General features: G+C 44.2%; 1 protein-coding gene across 2 annotated transcripts in view; it reads left to right on the forward strand.

Moving 5' to 3' along the window:
* The first annotated feature begins 12,948 nt into the window (after positions 1-12,948).
* GAB1 (GRB2 associated binding protein 1) overlaps positions 12,949-18,204 on the forward strand; it is an 89,515-nt gene continuing 84,259 nt past the window's right edge. For both annotated transcript variants that reach the window (XM_035111610.2, XM_035111612.2), the window contains exon 1: positions 12,949-13,270. In XM_035111610.2, coding sequence (XP_034967501.1) covers positions 13,199-13,270 — 72 coding nt within the window. In that variant the 5' untranslated portion in view covers positions 12,949-13,198. The remainder of the gene's footprint in view (positions 13,271-18,204) is intronic.

Below are 18,204 nucleotides of genomic sequence, written 5' to 3' on the forward strand. Positions count from 1 at the left end.
ATAACTTCTCTCTTCCTCTGAAAGTCAGCCCAGTAGAGGCTTCCACATGGGAATCTGCACAATGATCCAAATTAAACTATCTTGCCAGAAGCACATTGAATTCAGTTCCAGAAGTGAAATAGATTATTCCACTGTTGTCAACTTTATACTATGCAACATGCATGGAGTATACTTCTTTGGAAAGTATTGGACAGGTTAGATAAGCAATTAATCTCCATAGCAGGTCTGAAGGAAAAAGGCCAGGTTCACTAGAGAAAATATAGGAACTGGACACACACACACACACACACACACGTGAAAGAATTATGTGTGCAGCTAGAGCTTAGCTTCTTGTTTTCATTCCAGAAATTCCCGCTGCCAAAGACAAGCCACTGTTCAGTTTAGAAAGCAGCTAACCTCTTAGGCAGTGGGAACTGCTGGGCAAAAGCTGCAGGCAATGCCCCACTTTTTCTCTCCTACCTGTCTTTGGATTTATCCTACATGCTTCAATTCTCAGATGATTTCAGAGGTATCTCAGTGATTTATCCTAGAGAAGATGGATTTGAGAACTACAGTTTGAGTCACTGTGCCATTCAAGCGGTCAGGGATTAGAACAAGGACAGAAAGCAAACATTATTGTTCCAATTATGATAATTGGATATAATTGTTCCAATTAAATTATGATTGGAACAATAATGTTTGCTTTATGTCCTTATTCTAATCCCTGACTGCTTGAATGGCACAGTGACTCAAACTGTATGTATAGCTGTGTGAATCAGGCCAGAACGGGTTCATATAATAAGAATACAATTTATATAGAGAAATGCATCACAAAATGTCCGTTAAGTTGCTTTACTCTTTTTTTTTTAAGGTACAGATAATTAATCCACACACAGAGAGAGACCATGGTTCTTCCCCTGGTATCTCCAGTTATAAGGATAATGCAGCAGCTATTCTAAAAGATGCCTGTCCCCTTAAGAGCTGCTGTCAGTCAGGGCAGACAATATTGAACCAGATGGGAAAATAGTCTAACCGGGTATAAGCAGTTCTTATATTATTTCCTTTGGAGAATGGCTAAAATCAGTGGCAGATTATGTACTTTGTACGCAAAAGGTGCTAGGTTCAATCTTTGACATGTCCATGTATTTGGAATCAGGGAGAGTCTCTACCAGTCAGTTTAGACAATGCTGGACCAGTTGGACAAGTAGTCTGAACTGGTACAATCCTATTCATATGAAAAAGGGGGATCAAGTGGGAAAGTGATAATGATTGACATGCAGGAAAATCATACAGTACACATGTTTTCTTGGAAGTCCTATTGTGTTCATTGGGCTTATTCCCAGATAAGTGTGAATAGACTGCATAGCTGCCAAGTTTTCCCTTTTCTCGCGAGGAAGCCTATTCAGCATAAGGGAATTTCCCTTAAAAAAAGGGAGAACTTGGCAGCTATGATAGACTGTAGAGGCAGTGTGATTGGGAAGGATGGGAATTAACTCCCAGGGATTCAGAAGGGATTGGGGGACATTTATTTATTTCATAATATTCATAAGTAATAAATCCTCAAATAAGTTTAAAAAAGAATAAAACAACAGAATTATCAGTAAAAAAACACCCACACAGTTAAAACTATTTAAAACATTAAAATAGTAATTAAAACCAACAATAAACTAAAAGCCATATTAAAACACATGTTAATAGTCTACATGTCTGGATACACTTATCTAAACAAAAACATTTTTAGCAGAAGCCAAAGAGAGTGCTGGGAAGGTGCCTGCTGAGTGCAATAGGCAGTTCCAGAGTATGACTGCTGCCACACTAAAATATTGATTCCTTATAAATGTGGAATAAACGGTCAGGTTGGGATATGTGAGCTAAGGCAATGTCGCAAGTAAATTTTGAATCTGATTGACATCAGGGTTAGCTGAGTGCTTGATGGTAAACACTTATACTGTACACATTGGGATTGCATATGACAGGTAGGAAAGCAGAACAGAACTGGTGCATTTTCCTTGCAGAGGCTGGTGCTATGTAAATGCAAGCCACTCTAGATCCCAAATCAAGTGTAATCACAAAGTGATTATTCAATGCTCTTCTGCATGTTCCCCAAGAATATTCCGTAATCTTTTTTTTGTACAGTGCATTTCTTCCCCTTCTGTTTGCCAGGAGGTGATGGGACCAGTGGCCATGATCTTGGTTTTTTTGATGTTGAGCTTCAGACCATATTTTGCGCTCTCCTCTTTCACCCTTATTAAAAGGTTGTTTAATTCCTCCTCACTTTCTGCCATCAAGGTTGTGTCATCAGCATATCTGAGGTTGTTGATATTTCTTCCGGCAATCTTAATACCTAACTTGAATAGGATTTGAGTAGCTGAAATGAACTTGAATATTTCCCTTTTTATATAATCTATTAGTTAAAATTACTTAACTAACATGCATCAGAGGAGAAATTAAATAGCGTAATGGGCAAAGCCCATTTGTATAATTGCAGTTAAAACTCTATTATCCAAATTACTCATCTGTATGAAATGCTAAGTGGCCAATGACAAACATCTGATTTCCAAAACACAGAATGTAAATGAAACAGCAGATTGATTTTTGACTTTTTTACCTTGAGCCACAGATCCTCTTGAGCAGCAATGCTCTGACATTTGAATCAACTCTAAAAGCACTTCACTGGAGAAAAATGTTACACTGGAAAAATCCTTTATATGTCTCGATAGCCCCATCAGGATCCAGGACACCTGGAAACGTTCAGATAGTCCTGTGTATGGCCTAGATGATATCCACTAAAAATTTAACAGACACCCTGCCCATGTTGAAGTCAAAGAGTTCCAAGGGTTCACATTTGGAAACACACGATTTACCCATAAAAGGAAAATAGTAGATACTAATATTACTTTGGATGAGGTCTCAAGTATTAGCTGATGGTGGAAATTGGCAAGTGTTTAACTCATAGCAGTCTTGTGCTTTGCCCCAGTATACAAGTTCTGAACTGTGGTTTGTGGTGTATTTGCAGGTGGTCCTTGAACCTTGGTTTATATTCCAACTGTAAAACTAGAACTTTTGGGTTGGCATTCTTCCTTCTTTCCAGCAGCAACATAGCTACAGACAGTAGATGTAACTAACAACACTTTCAACTTGGTTTTTTTTTTAAAGGTGCACAGTTGCTGCTGAGGCTTCATGTGAATTTGGATTTTAAAAGGTGTTCTCAGAGGACATGTCTCATACAAGCCACAGACTTTATGTGATATTATTTCGTATTTTCTTTAATCGTTTCAAATTCATTGAATGCAACCCCCCTGAAATAAACCAATGCAGTTAAATGGCTGCAACCCTGAACACATTTACAGTATGAGCATCTGCTTGCTTACTTTTGCAGTCAGTTCCACTAGGAGCACCATGATGGATCATACCAAAGGTCCGCGCAGTCCTGCATCCCGCTTCCCACAAGAGTCAAACAGATGCCTTTGGGAAGTTGACAAAACAAGGCACCAAAAGCAGTAGCCTGCCATGTTATTGCACCCCAGCAATTGGTTCTGCCTCTGAACCTAGAACAGGCATCCCCAAACTTCGGCCCTCCAGAGGTTTTGGACTACAATTCCCTTCTTCCCTGACCACTGGTCCTGTTAGCTAGGAATCATGGGAGTTGTAGGCCAAAACATCTGGAGGGCCACAGTTTGGGGATGCCTGACCTAGAACATCCATATCAAGAATGGCAGTCACTGGTAGACTTACTGGGTTGCATCCAACTCTGCTGTTCCGCTTGCGTAACAGACTCCTGCTTGCTGCATGGAATTTCCCACCGCAGCGCCCTGCAAACCCTCACAATGTGATCCCAAGGTTTGGATAACCCTCTGGAGAAGGATTTGGGGTTGTGCAGGGAGAGGAGAGGAAATCCCATTGCATGAGTGGGATGGCGCACATGCAATCCATTCGCCAAGGCCAATGGCCAATCTGGGGCAGCAAAATCCATTCACAATGCAAAGCTCAGACGGCAGAGCATGAGATTCTTAACCTCGGGGTTGTGGGTTCAAGCCCCATGTTGGACAAAAGATTCCTGCATTGCAGGGAGTTAGACTAGATGATCCTTGTTGTCCCTCCCAACTCTACAATTCTATGATTGTGTGGAAAAGTACTTTGTCTCCCCTGAATCTCCGACTAATTCATTTCTTTGAATAGCTTTTAGTTCTAGCTTGATGGCAGAACCTGTTGTACTGCTGCAAACCCATGAGCACATACTTGGGAATAACTCTACTGAACTCACAAGTAGATAGGTGTAGGATCAAGTTGTTAGTTCCATTGATTTCACTAGGATGTAGGCACAGTTAGTTGTTTGTATGCATTATCTCATTGATAATGCTATCACGGGAAGGAATATATGATGGTGCATTGGTCATTCTAGCTCAGTATGGTCTACAAGGATTGGCAGCGGCTTCTGTAGTTTCAATCAGGAGTCTTTCCCAGCTCAAACTGGAGATGCCAAGGATCTGAACCTGGGACCTTTTGCAAGCAAAGCATGTACTCTCCCACTGAGCTTTCCTAGCCTGTCCCTAAAAGTAGCAAGCAGGATTCTGCTCAATTATCCAGGCCATATGTACAGTGGTACCTCGGTTTAAGAACAGCCCTGTTTACCAACTATTCGGTTTACAAACTCTGCAAAACTGGAAGTAGTGTCCCGGTTTGCGAACTTTACCTCGGTCCAAGAATGGAAGCCGAACAGTGGAAGGGCACTGGCTGCAGGAGGCCTCATTAGGGAAAGTGCACCTCAGTTTAAAACAGTTTTGGTTTAAGAATGGACTTCTGGAACGGATTAAGCTCATGAACTATATGCATAGTTTATGAGTATGTATATGCTACTGTGAACCTGGGGTAAGGAACCTTTTCTAGCTCCAGGGCTACATTCCTTTCTGACCAACCTTCCAGGGCCCACATGCCTGAAGCAAGAGCCAGCAGAGCAACAGATGTGACTCTTATCTCTGTAAAGTAGGCTACATTCCAGCCACATATGACAGGGGATTCCACACACACAATACACGCCATCCAGGCAAGCAAGAAGCATTAGTTGAAGGACACATTCCAGCCAGGCAAAAGCACTCAAGGATGACAGACCACCGAGGGGCATGTGGGCATGATCAGGTCAAAGTCCAGGTCAGGAGAGCCACATTTGACTAGCAGATCTAAGGTTCTCCCCACTGCTTTAAATGCATCCATGCAAATATATAATTGTGTATTATTAGCATTTAAGGTGAAGTAAAAACTAAGGCCAACTAGACAGCAAATACCCTTCATTGCTCCCATTAAAAAGTCACAAAATACTAATTTCAGAGGCCCAAAGCACTGTTTTTGCTTTTCTTTTATAATTAGCAACATTGAAATTCAAGAGCATTTGGTAACATTGAAATGTTGCGAACTTGGGTGACTCACCTGCACATAGACTATTGAAACAATTCCCAACAATAGTCTAGCACACCAGGGGGACTATTTCCCCTCAAGAGAGGGAATTGCTATTAATAGCAGCTGTTACAAGTTGAAATTATTTTCTACGTGGTCATAAAGAGTCTTATGGCCTGGTTCATGTTAAAGAATATTGACGACAGCTACCCAAATAAGTTCTTGTTTGGAAATTCATGCTGGTGCATTGCTTATTTAATGCAATGCTGCCATCCGTACTGGAAAAACCTTTCAGACACAGCAGCTCTAAAGGAAAACTCGTATTTTATAATTGTGACTAATTGATTAATTATGATTTAAAACTGTATGCAGGAAAAGACCTGCATAGTGCACATCAAATGTGTATATGGCTTAATTTCATAAGATCTATTAAATTGTGTATCATAGGGACTAAGTGGTCCTGTATTGTGGGCATGTGGAAGCTGGGGCCTTCTAGCTGCTCCAAAACTATAACTCACATCATCCCTGTCCACTGGTCATATTGGCTGAGGTTGATGGAAGGTGGAGGCCACAATATCTAGGTGGACCGCAGTCTGATTACTCCTTTATAATATAGACTTACAGCAAGTTTGGGTAGATGCTACAGTATCTGAAGTAGGATGGCATGAGCTATTTGATGTAGTAATATATTTAACCCTCCCCTAACACACACTTTCAAACTATGTTTTAAGGTTCCTTCAAGGCTTTTCATGTGTCCTCAATGAGAGAATAATAATGGCAGACAAGCTTTTCTGAAGTACGATTGCAGGGGAGTGCTGGATGTGTAAACACATTTCGTCCCGCCCCGCCCCCCAATATACTTATTGATTTTATAGAACTGAAAAAGAAAAAACACATAACACACAAAAATACAAAAGAAAACCACATAACGCACAAAAATACAAAAAGAAAAAAACATCCATATTTATCATTCATGTATCCTAACATTGTTGACTTCCTCATGTCCCTCCTTGCTGCGTTTCATTGTGTCACATTTGTGTGAAGCTGTAATGAAGAGTGCAGCTGAATGGGACACAGCTGAGAAAGTACCATTCACATTGGGCCTGCCCATAACAAGCAAGTCTAGCGTAAGAGACTAGGATGATGCCCACCGTTTCCAGGAACTCTTATTGTTGTAAAACTTTTGTGGGTGAGCTGAGAGTTTGTTTGTGCCCGGGGTGAGAACCCATAGGCTGAGAGAGGAGGTGTGCCAGAATGAAAATGATTTGATACTGATTTATATATTTTACTAGCTGACCCGGCCATGTGTTGCTGTGGGTCTTTCCTGTGATTCCCCCCCCCCCACCCTGTCCCGATACATGACGTATCTTGCCCCTTCTCCCTCCACCCCGGCTCATCCCTGTGTTTTGGTAGGATATCCTTTCATCTGTTGTCCCTGGGGAGTCTTGGCCGCTACCCCCGGTATCTTCCTACATTGGCCCCCACCCTTGGCGAAGGAAATGTCAGTTTCTGGGTTGCATTTCCCAGTACTGTATTTACTTTTGTCTGAGTCCTCTGTTGTCCCGTCCCCCCTGTATCTTCATACATTGTCCCCTGCGTACGGATCGTGAACATTTCTGTATATTTAGATTAAGGATGGGGGGTGATGATGTGTCCTGGGACGCAGAGAACTACTTAAAAAATCCCGAGGGGGGGGGGTCAAATAGCGAAGGCGTATAGCCCCGTAGCAAGAGATAGGCCCAGACAGAAGGAGGGGGGTCATATGGGCCACTTGGCGCGGGTCTCCGAATCTAAAGGGGGTCTTGGTCTGCATATTGACAATGAGTAAAATGAAAATAGTAACAAAAGGGTTAAAAGCAGGGCCACATTATCTTATCTACGGTTTTAGATTCCTTTTTGGATTGGTGTAGTTGTAGTTTTGGTGAAGGTAGTTTATCCTGGGGTTGTCCTGGGTAGAAATGGATGTTGGAGTGATGTGCAAGTAAAAGGTGGGAGGTGGGTATGAGATCCGAAAAGAATTGTAAATATTAGGAAGTTAAGAAGTCATGTTGTTGGGGGTAGAGATGTGGCATCCTACCTTTAGAGTCATTTTTGGATTGGTGGAGTTGTAGTTTTGGTGAAGGTAGTTTATGCTGGGGTTGTCCTGCATATTTGCTAGGTAGAAATGGATGTTGGATTGATCTGCAAGTAAAAGGTGGGAAATGGGTATATGATCCGAAAAGAATTGTAAATATTAGGAAGTTAAGAAGTCATGTTGTTGGGGGTAGAGATGTGGCATCCTACCTTTAGAGTCTTTTTTGGATTGGTTGAGTTGTAGTTTTGGTGAAGGTAGTTTATCCTGGGGTTGTCCTGGATATTTGCCAGGTAGAAATGGATGTTGGATTGATCTGCAAGTAAAGGGTGTGAGGTTGCTATAAGATAGTAAAGGAATTGTAAATATTCAGAAGTTAAGAAGTTATGTTGCTGGGGGTAGAGATGTGGTATCCTACCTTTAGAGTTGGTTTTGAGTTGGTGGAGTTGCAGTTTTGGTGAAGGTAGTTTATACTGGGGTTGTCCTGGAATTGTGGAAGGTGTGAGTGGATGCTGGAGTTGTCTGTAATTAAGTTTAATTTTCTTTTTTTATTGTAGAAGTCGAAGGATGGTGTTGGAGAGGTTTATAGGACTTTGTTTATGAGGGGATTTTGAGAGGGGAAGTATTTGACGAAGGTAAGAGGGAATGGATCGGAGGATGGTGGGGTAGGAGGTCATTAAGGTTGCGGAAAGCTTTTGAGGGGTATTGGGGTGGGTGTGATTATGAGAGGGAAAGGATCGTAGGATGTTGTTGGAGAGGTTTGGAGGATGTAATTGAGTAGGGGATGAAGAGGGAGAAAAGCGTTCATAAGAGTATGTTGGGGGGGGGTTGAGAGGGAAATGTAGAGAGGACGGTGAGAGGGACCGATCGGAGGATGGTGGTTTGGTGTTTCTGAAGATGGTGGAAAGACTCTGAGTGTCCGGGGGGGGGTGTTATTGTGAGAGGGGATGGATCGGAGGACTGTGTTGGAGACGTTAGGAGGAACTTGTAATGGAGTGGATAAATAAGAAGGAAATTGTTTTTGAGGGGTTTGGAGGGTGTTTGTGAGAGGATAAAGGATCGCAGGACGGTGGTTATTAGGGTCGGAAGATGGAGGAAAAGTTTGGAGGCCGTGGGGGGGGGAGTGTGAGAGGGGAAAGATCGGTAGAAGGATAAGAGGCAGCAGATCGGAGTACGATGTTCGAGATGTTAGGATAATTAGGAAGGAAATTGTTTATGAGGGCCTGTGGGGGTGCGTGATTTTGAGAGGGGAAAGGATCGCAGGACGGTGAGTGGGAAGATATCGGAGGACGCTGGTTATTAGGACCGGAAAATGGTGGATAAGTTCGGAGGCCGTGGGGGGGGAGTGTGAGAGGGGAAAGATCGGTAGAAGGATAAGAGTGAACGGATCAGAGTACGATGTTCGAGATGTAAGGATAATTACGAAGGAAAGTGTTTTTGAGGGCCTGTGGGGGTGCGTGATTTTGAGAGGCCGAAGGACTGCAGGACGGTGAGTGGTTGTTAAGAGGGCTGCATGATGGCGGATAGGGTCGGAAGGTTGTGTGGGGGGGTTGAGTGTGATAGGGGAAAGATCGGAGGAAGAATAAGAGGGAATGGATAGGTGAGAGGATGAGGGAGTGTGAAAGGGAAAGGTATACTCCTATTAGATTTTTGGACGTTGGTAGGATGTTAAGATGGCGGCATTGTGCGTCTCCGTTGAGGTCTTTGTGGGTGTGGCTTAGATTTCACAGGAAGGGAGGGGGTGTACTGTGGGAGGAATTCCACTTGAGGGCGCTGTTCATAGCTGCCAAGTTATCCCTTTTTTAAAGGGATTTTCCCTTATGCTGAATAGGCTTCCTCGCGAGAAAAGGGAAAACTTGGCAGCTATGGCGCTGTTTGAGTTGGTGGAAAAGCGGGTCAAATCCTGTTGTAATGGTCGGTGGCTCTCACTTGCCTGTCCCAGCCAATCTCCTGGCTTGAGCAGCTTGTGGGAAACACACAACTCGGCACTTCTCTTGTGAGCCGTAGTCAAAACAATTTCCCAGTAGTTCGCTACCACCACCCTTTCTCACTTGCACCTGGCCAGAGAGCCCAAAAGGGATAGCTCTCCGCCTTGTTACAAGGTTGCAAGCCTCTGACTACTCTTAATAAAGCAGGCAGAAATTCAACTGGTTTGGTTTCTTTACTCAAACCCAGGCACACTCACTTGTGCAGCCCAACACTCAGTATGCGACCAAATGGTCAAAGGACCGGACTAGTTGCCCCACCCTGAACAATACTCAAGGTCCAAACCAAAGTATACCTTTTCAAGGCTTTATTAAAAAGTGTAAAACATACAACTTAAAAATAGCAGTGCACATTTCTTGTGAGGTTACAGAGATCGCAAATAATAAACATAAGCATACAAATTGCTCTAACTAAAGGATACATACGGTTACGCAGATATATCTTGTTGCAAAGCTTTCAGAAGGCGCAGCCCGCAGGCCCCCCTTCTCTTCTCACAGCTTCATACTCGCAGAAGCTCTGGCAAAATTGCAAGTGGCAAAATGCGAAGTTCTAATGCTAGAACTCCCAAGTTATGGGGAAAGGGTCAGGTGGGGTTCAGTTTTCACACCAATGGAAATGAGGCTCCAATTAGCAGTTTACCAATGATTTCAGGTGTAACCCATTTGTCTTCACCTGTCTTACTTCACACTCTGATCTAATACTAGCAGATAGTAAGACAGTTCTCTCATTCCCTCCCGACTCATCAGGGTCAAGCCGACCCCAGGTGGACAGGATAGAGTGATTAAACCCCCTCCCATCCTTACCATAAGGAAATAGGCAATTACCACATTCCTTTGCAGGCAGCTAATTGGAGCTAGCAGAGAGGGACTTGGCAAGTTTTGTTAAAGGCCCAGCCTGCTCTTGCTGTCTCTCCCAGCATCCATTGCTCTTGACCAAGGATTCAGAGTTGTTCATACTATAACTCCCATGCCATATCCATGACACCTGTCAAGGTGTTTGATTTGAGGTTTATCATGGCCCCTACAACCCTCTGGGAGTGGCCAGGATCGCTGTGTCAAAATTTCAAGACGATCGGTCAAGCGGTTACGGAGAACATAGCGGCCGTAAATTTCAAGATTTTTACATTTTTATATATATAGATATGTAAATCTGTAATTTTGTAATATTTTGCTTAAGTTGTCTGTTGTTGCTTCAGTTTTGTATTAAGCGGTATGATTGATTAGAAATTAAATAATCATTTGCAGAAAAATTGAGCTTGGAGGAAGCACATCCTCAGGATACGACCCCAACCCTCTTTTCAGCAGTAAAGGAGCAGCAGGAGATTGGTGTGTGTCTTGTGAGATCAGTCCACCCCCAATAAAAAAGGAAGCAAGTTGCACACTGTCTGCTACTTTTCAGCCACCTCAGCTCCCAGTTTCAGCTTGCTAAGGGCTAGAGAACCCTTTGCCCCCATTTCTGACTCACCCACCTATTTTGCATCACTCCTACTCTCCTATCCTGCCTTCCCTCCATATACTCACAAAGTCATAGCAATTTGCAAACACAGGGAGTGGTGCTTATAATGCCTTGGTTAAATTATTAAAACTGTATTTTTGCCAACTTTGATCTTCCTTACGTGTATCTAGCTTGATGTATGCAGAAAGCTTTGTGGACTAGATGAAAATGGCTTAGGTTGATGGGAAATGCAATTGATATTCCCATTGCTTGGTTTAAGTTGGGTATCACAATATTCATATGGCAGGGAGGGAAAACATGTGGTCATCCAGTTGTTGTTGCGCTTCAGCTCCTTTCAGGTCCAGTCAGCTTGGCCAGGGATGATGGGGAGTTTTTGTTTAGTCGTTTAGTCGTGTCTGACTCTTCGTGACCCCATGGACCAGAGCACGCCAGGCACTCCTGTCTTCCACTGCCTCCCGCAGTTTGGTCAAACTCATGTTTGTAGCTTCGAGAACACTGTCCAACCATCTCGTCCTCTGTCGTCCCCTTCTCCTAGTGCCCTCCATCTTTCCCAACATCAGGGTCTTTTCCAGGGAGTCTTCTCTTCTCATGAGGTGGCCGTGAAGCCTCAAGCTTCAGGACCTGTCCTTCCAGTGAGCACTCAGGGCTGATCTCCTTCACAATGGATATGTTTGATCTTCTTTCAGTCTATGGGACTCTCAAGAGTCTCCTCCAGCACCATAATTCAAAAGCATCAAATCTTCGGCGATCAGCCTTCTTTATGGTCCAGCTCTCACTTCCATAAAACGAGAGTTTTGGTCCAGCAATAATCTGAGGGGCACCAGGTTCCCCTTAATTTATTCTAATTTCTTACTCAGCCCAGCATCTCCTCTGAAAATGTGTAGAATGGAGGAATATATAAAAAAGGAGGCTGGGTAATGAAAACCATCTGTTGCATAAGCATTTTACTCCAAAGAGTTTCACCTGACCTACTTTCAAAATATAATTTCTGCAATTATATTTTTCAGCTTTACACCCATGGCATGAAAAGTAGGCTGAGCACCCCCACCGTCTATACAAGGCGCTTCATTTCCTTGAACTGCCACAATCCCGCCTCCCCTTATCCAAAAGTCGTCCTCTTGAGCTCCCGAGAAACTTTCCAGAGCAATCCTGGCAAGAATCTAGCATTCTCCAGAAGTTTCTCCCCGCTTCACAGGCCTGCTTCGGCAACTACCCTTCTGTGCAATCGACTAATTTTGCGCACTACTGATCCCAGGATCCCTTCCGTAGGGTTGAGTCCCCTCCCTCCCTTATTCGTTAGCGAAAGGAGAGGGAGAAACCTCTGGCCGACTTTCAGAGAGTGGGGAAAACACTCGCTTCCTCTGCTTTGGACGGAAAGCACGCAGAAGACCTATAGAGGCCAACGTTGGGGGAAGAAGAAGGGAGAAAGGTTTTTTTTGGGGGGGAGAGCGTCACAGCAGAGCGGACTCCAAAGGCAGGGCACTCGGGCTGCAATCCTAACCCCCGTTACCTCGGAGTAAGCCCCGCTGAATTCAACAGGCTTACTTCCAGGTAGCCATATGTTAGGATCGAGCTGTTACAAACTGGACCTCCCGCTTGCTGAACAGGGGCAGGGGAGCCCCTCTGGGGCAGCGCCCCCCTCGCCCGCGGTGGACACACGGAACTGCGTCCCCGCCTCCCCCGGTTTTTAACAGTTCCGACGTTCTGAGCGCAGAATTCCGCCGCCCTCAGGATTCCAGAGGGGCGTCCCCTGAACTGGCTCAGCGTTGCAGCTGCATCGAGGCCCGTCGAGGCAGCACTTAAAGCGGGGACGGGACTAACCGGCCGGGTTCCTCCTCCCCGCTGTACCAGGAAGGGACAAAGCGCGGGCTGTAGCAGCGTCCAGGCTTGCCCAGTAGCTGCCAGCCGAAGCAGTTGAAAGTTACGGTGGCCGCTCTGTGTCTTTTCCCTACCCCTCGGCTGGGAGGAGGAGAAGGAGCGCCTCCGTCCCTCCGGCCCGACGTCGGCTCTCTGCCTGTATGAGCCTTTGGATACACACAAATACACAACCTCTCTCGGCCCGTCCCTCCCTCTCTCCCTCTCCTGCTCTTTCCCGGCCGTCTCCTCCTCCCTCCCTCCTCCTCTTTCCCCTCCTCTTTCCCTTCCCCCAGAGTTGCCGGAGGAGGCCGGAGCAAGCAAGCAGGCAGGCAGGCAGGCGCGGTGCTCCTGTTGTGTGCGCGCCTCTCTCTCTTTCTCTGGGCTGCCTCCTCTCGGCCCAGGCGCGCCGCAGCTGCCCAAGGAAGAGTCTCCCTTCCCTCCGCCCGGTGCGCAGCAGCCATGAGCGGCGGCGAAGTGGTCTGCTCGGGCTGGCTCCGAAAGTCGCCGCCGGAGAAGAAGTTGAAACGCTACGTAAGTGCCTTTTTTTTTTTTTTGCCGCGGCTTGCGGCTTGCGCTGGCAGGGGCGTCCCTCGGCTTGCAGCCGCCGCCGCCACCGCCGCCGCTCTCCGTTCCTCCTTCCTTCCTGTGTGTGTGTTTTCGCCCTCAGTCCTTTCTTCAGCTCTCCCTTTCCTCCTCCTCCTGCGCCTCAGCCTCTCTCGGTCCCGGGAGCGTCCCACCCAACCTGAGCTGCGCTGAAGGCTTCCCTTGCGAGCGGGGCTGCTCGGCTTGCCCACGAAGGTGCTCGGGGCAGCCGCGGAGCCCGTCAGCCTCCCAAGTACTTTTCAAAACTGCCAAGTGCGCAGTTCTGGTTTCTCAGCGTTTTGCGAAAGGCCCTGAGCAGACACAACTTTTACCACCTTCTTCTTTATCATTGCCCTTTGCCGGGGATGGCGGTGGGGGAGCGGGCGAAGTTGAGTCCAGAGGACGCAAAGTTTTGTTTTGTTTTTTCCTGGAACGGTTGTCTTAAAAAGAAAAAAGGGGGTGGTGGAAGACGGGTGATCCTTTTGGAATCGGGTGATAATTTTGTTCTTCGAACTTCCATTGGTTATCCTTGTATATGATGTCTGTCGAATCCGATTTGCAGCATAAAATACAAATCTAAGGCACTGGGTCCCCCCCCCCCATTGAAAGGACACCCGTGTAATAAATAACATGCAGGCTGTGAACAGATTGTCGCATGTGCATAATCATGCATTTATGTGTGTTGTTGGATCTACATGTGAACCTATAGCCATATGGGTTCCTAGTGTAGTGTGCATATAACACAACTTATCTAAGCTTGTGTGTTTATGTATGATTTGAATGTGCAGCAGACATTGCCACTCAAAGGACACCAATGGAGAAGCCAGAGTATCAGAGTAACAGAGTGATTTTGGGGTGGAGGTGGTACCATAGATGCTTAGAAACCAAGTGATTTTTTAAAAACCCAGATTCTTCTCTCATTCTCCTTCCCAGATGTATTAGTCCATTTGAAATGCTCACAGATCTAGTATATCTGAGCTGTGCAGTCATGTATACATAAAATCTGCCCATGACAGATTCTTACATATATCATTGATGATTTTGCAGCCGTCTCCTAATATGTGGTGCCTCTATAGATTATGTATTTTAGTTGCAGTGAGATGTAACTAATTGGCAGAACTGTGCTATCCCTAGTGCCATTCAGATTCTGATAGGAAGACCAAATACTCCTGGAAGCGTTTGGTTTTAATACCAAACCTTTACCTCCTCAAGTTTTACATTTAATCCTTTCACTCCTAGGGGTGCTAATGAGACTGCCCATTCTCTCTCATACCTTCAGGCATAAAATTTCTCAAACTACACCATTGGATTCTGGTCTCTAAACAAAACAGAAACAAAACACTAAGTACTCTAGTTAGTACAACAAAAAGAGAGACTGTCCTTAGAAAACAAAACCAACCATTTTCACCTTATAAGAGTTGTCTAGCCCTAAGGCCCCATCTGCACTAGACATTTAAAGCGCTATGAAACCACTGTTAACAGTCATGGTTTCCCCCCAAAGAATTATGGGCGCTCTAGTTTGTTAAGGGTGCTGAGAGTTGTTAGCAGCCCCCTATCTCCCCACAGACCTGCAATTCCCCTAGAGAGAGAGATTTTGATTGTTACACCATTCTAGCTCTCTGAGGGGAATAAAGGTAAACGTAAAGGGACCCCTGACCATTAGGTCCAGTCGTGACCGACTCTTGGGTTGCGGCGCTCATCTTGCGTTATTGGCCGAGGGAGCCGGCGTACAGTCTCTAGGTCATGTGGCCAGCATGACAAAGCCGCTTCTGGCGAACCAGAGCAGCGCACGGAAACACCGTTTACCTTCCTGCTGTAGCGGTACCTATTTATCTACTTGTACTTTGACATGTTTTCGAACTGCTAGGTTGGCAGGAGCTGGGACTGAGCAATGGGATTCGAACCGCCGACCTTCTGATCGGCAAGCCCTAGGCTCTGTGGTTTAACCCACAGTGCCACCCGCATCCCAGTGTCTCCTAAACTCGCAGCATCCTAGGAAACTGCAGTTCCCAGGATTCTTTTGGGGAAGCCACTACTGTTTAAAGTGGTAGGTGGGCTCTAAATGCTTAGCGGAGTTTGGCTTGTTGAAGTAGTTAATTCATCATTTTCTGTTACAGAGGAAATGTCTCACTAATGGAGGCATTCAAGTAGTTTATATGAGTAGACATCCTAACATTAGAAATACATAAATATCATTATTAACCTTTAACTCTTTCTTTGCATGTTGTCACCTCTGGTTAAACAGAATGTTGTCTTGCAGTGGTGGTTATCACATACCCGGTAGTTATTTATCCTTGGAAGGGAGAGCCCCGTAGTCTTGCTTCAAGCTCTGTTAAACACCTTGATCCTTTAAGCAAATCTGAGATTGAAGTGGTAAAGGGATAAGTGGTTTGAGCAAGTTCCATTTTACAAAACAGTACCTGAGTAGAATCTTGGGATGAGATGAAATTGGGCTTCTGCATAGAGAACGCTTTGGCCATGACCTGAACTATTGACATGTGGAAAAGCCCACATGAGCTTGTCTCTGTGGAATAGCAGTTCAAAATAATAAATCTTTGGAGGAACAGTATATGAAGCAACTAGGCTGGTGAATCACTTCTCTATGGTTGACATTTAAGCATGCAGGCAAAAAAATGAGGGAATACAACCATAGTGTCAGACTTGTTGTTAGGTGAAGCGTTGGGTTAGGTTCAAAAGTTACCTTCCTCTAATGGAGAAGGCCTCTTCATTTGGAGGAAGGAAGGAAGAAAGTCTTTGGATCAAATTTATAGGGCAATAGCTCACTAAGTCATGCTTGGAGCAGACCCATTGAGGTCAAAGGGCATGACTGATTTGTCCATTAATATTAATAGGTCTACTCTGAGTTCAACTCAGTAGGATATCATCCATTTAGTCTTGCTGCTGCAGTATATTAAATACTTTTCCTATTTTCCTTTCAATTGCAAGCCTCTTCTTAGGGTGTTTCAACAGAAAGATGTTATAAAAATACACAAATCAATCATTCAAATATTATACTATAAGCTAGGATGGGTGAATAAGTCTATTTCCAGTCTGCATCTCTTTTGCTTTGTGTTCACCCCATGTTAATCTGCTTAGTTTGAATAGAAATATGTATTTCTATTCAACAGTTTGAATAGAAATATGTATTTAAACACACATTTCTGAGTATATATTTTTTGTCTAAAATGAATTTTGAAATGTAAGATATCTTTTAAAAATGGTTAAGGCTCGAATCCTATACTTTGAGAGTAAGCCCCATTTGAACTTAATTGGATTGTGCTGTCAATATCGGTTATCTTGTTTTTTGAACTAAGAACTGCATTGGAACATTCAGGAATTGTGAAAGCTAGTGGATAACTATGTTCCAATTTCCGTATTAGTTTGGAAGATGCAGATCAACCCAGTCTATTTTGGAATGTCCAAAGACTGAATTCCTCAAGTGCCTCTTTAGAACTAGTAAAGGTTTTACCCCTCAGTTCTGAAGTCTTCTTTCCATCTCCTCATTAGTGATTTGTCATCCATATTCTAAGTGTTCTCCATCTCTGGCCTCTGGGAAGTAGATTGTGAAGTATCATATCAAGAAGAAAGAGCCTACCACTTTATGATATGGGGGTGGTAAGGAAGTTAATAAAACCTGTGTCTATAGGCAGAGAAGTATTCCATTTGGGTGTGGTGAATGGGTGTATGGATTGTTTTTGTTAGAAGAGATCCAGTTGTTGTTTCTTCTGAGGCGGGCTCCTAGGAGCAATTAGTACAATAAATTGGGGTAATCATTAACTCCTTTATTTATAGTCTTGTCACACGTGCTTTGGTTCAATGTGTATTACTTTTCTCCTCTGTCAACCCCACTGAGGCATTTGTACTGAGAGATAAACTGGATGATCATACTTAACTTAATAAGTGGGACTCATATGTGGAATTTCCATCCATTTTTCTGGCAGATATTTGTTAATTGGCTTCATATTGGGGAGAGGGCTGAAGCAACTATGTTCAGGCAAAAGCAGGAGAGGCCAGGCTGATAAATAAGAATTTCTCATGCAGTATTCCTAGTGCCTACTGCAGGCATATTTGTGCTTCAGGGTTGCTTCTAGAAATGCTGTATGGCAGACTTTCACTTCACATTTCCTTTCCTGACTGGTGTGAAACTTTATTGCCTCACATGTTTTGTGATCCAGTAAAATCCCCTACTTGGCGTTCACGACTGCAAGCAAGCTTTTATCTTCCCTTCAAACCCGCCCTTTAACTGGTTGTATGGACTCCTGTTTTGCTTAGCTTACAAGTTCTGATGCATTGTTTTTCTCCTGTGACTTAGCTTAAGGTCTAAAGTTGGAGGGCTTTGCGAGCTGGATTTGGGATAAGTATTATTGTGGTTGTGTTTAGCCTAAGACTGTTGCTCTGCCCAATCAACATTAAAGGAAACTGTTGCTTGAAAATTTCAGAAAGCAAGTTGCCACACCTTTTCTTGAGTAAGTTTGATCAGGCTAAATGTCACTGGGTTCTCCCAGGGTTTCATTTTTCCACAGTGCTCTTGGGGATCTAAATGGTGTGGTGCCACTTAGAATAAATTTACTGGAATGACTGAAGTGATTCAAAACAGATTCAAAAGATGTGTTGCTGTACCATCTCTCATGTAAACTTACTCAAGTGGATGAGCAGTAGTATATCTTTTGAAAAACTGGAGCAGCAGAAAGCTCTTTCCTCCTGTATCCTCCTCCTCCTTTCATGCCCCATTCTATCAGAAAAAGATCTTAGATATGTGCGATCTGGGTTTTCCTTTTATGATGCCAGGTTTTCTTGTTTTGCATTTGCAGATCTGTCAAATTTGCAACTACTATGAATTACGGAGTACCAAAAATATTGGGGAGGGAGGACAACATTAAAAA

Source organism: Zootoca vivipara, chromosome 9, assembly GCF_963506605.1.
Source record: "Zootoca vivipara chromosome 9, rZooViv1.1, whole genome shotgun sequence".
NCBI classification, from domain to species: domain Eukaryota; kingdom Metazoa; phylum Chordata; class Lepidosauria; order Squamata; family Lacertidae; genus Zootoca; species Zootoca vivipara.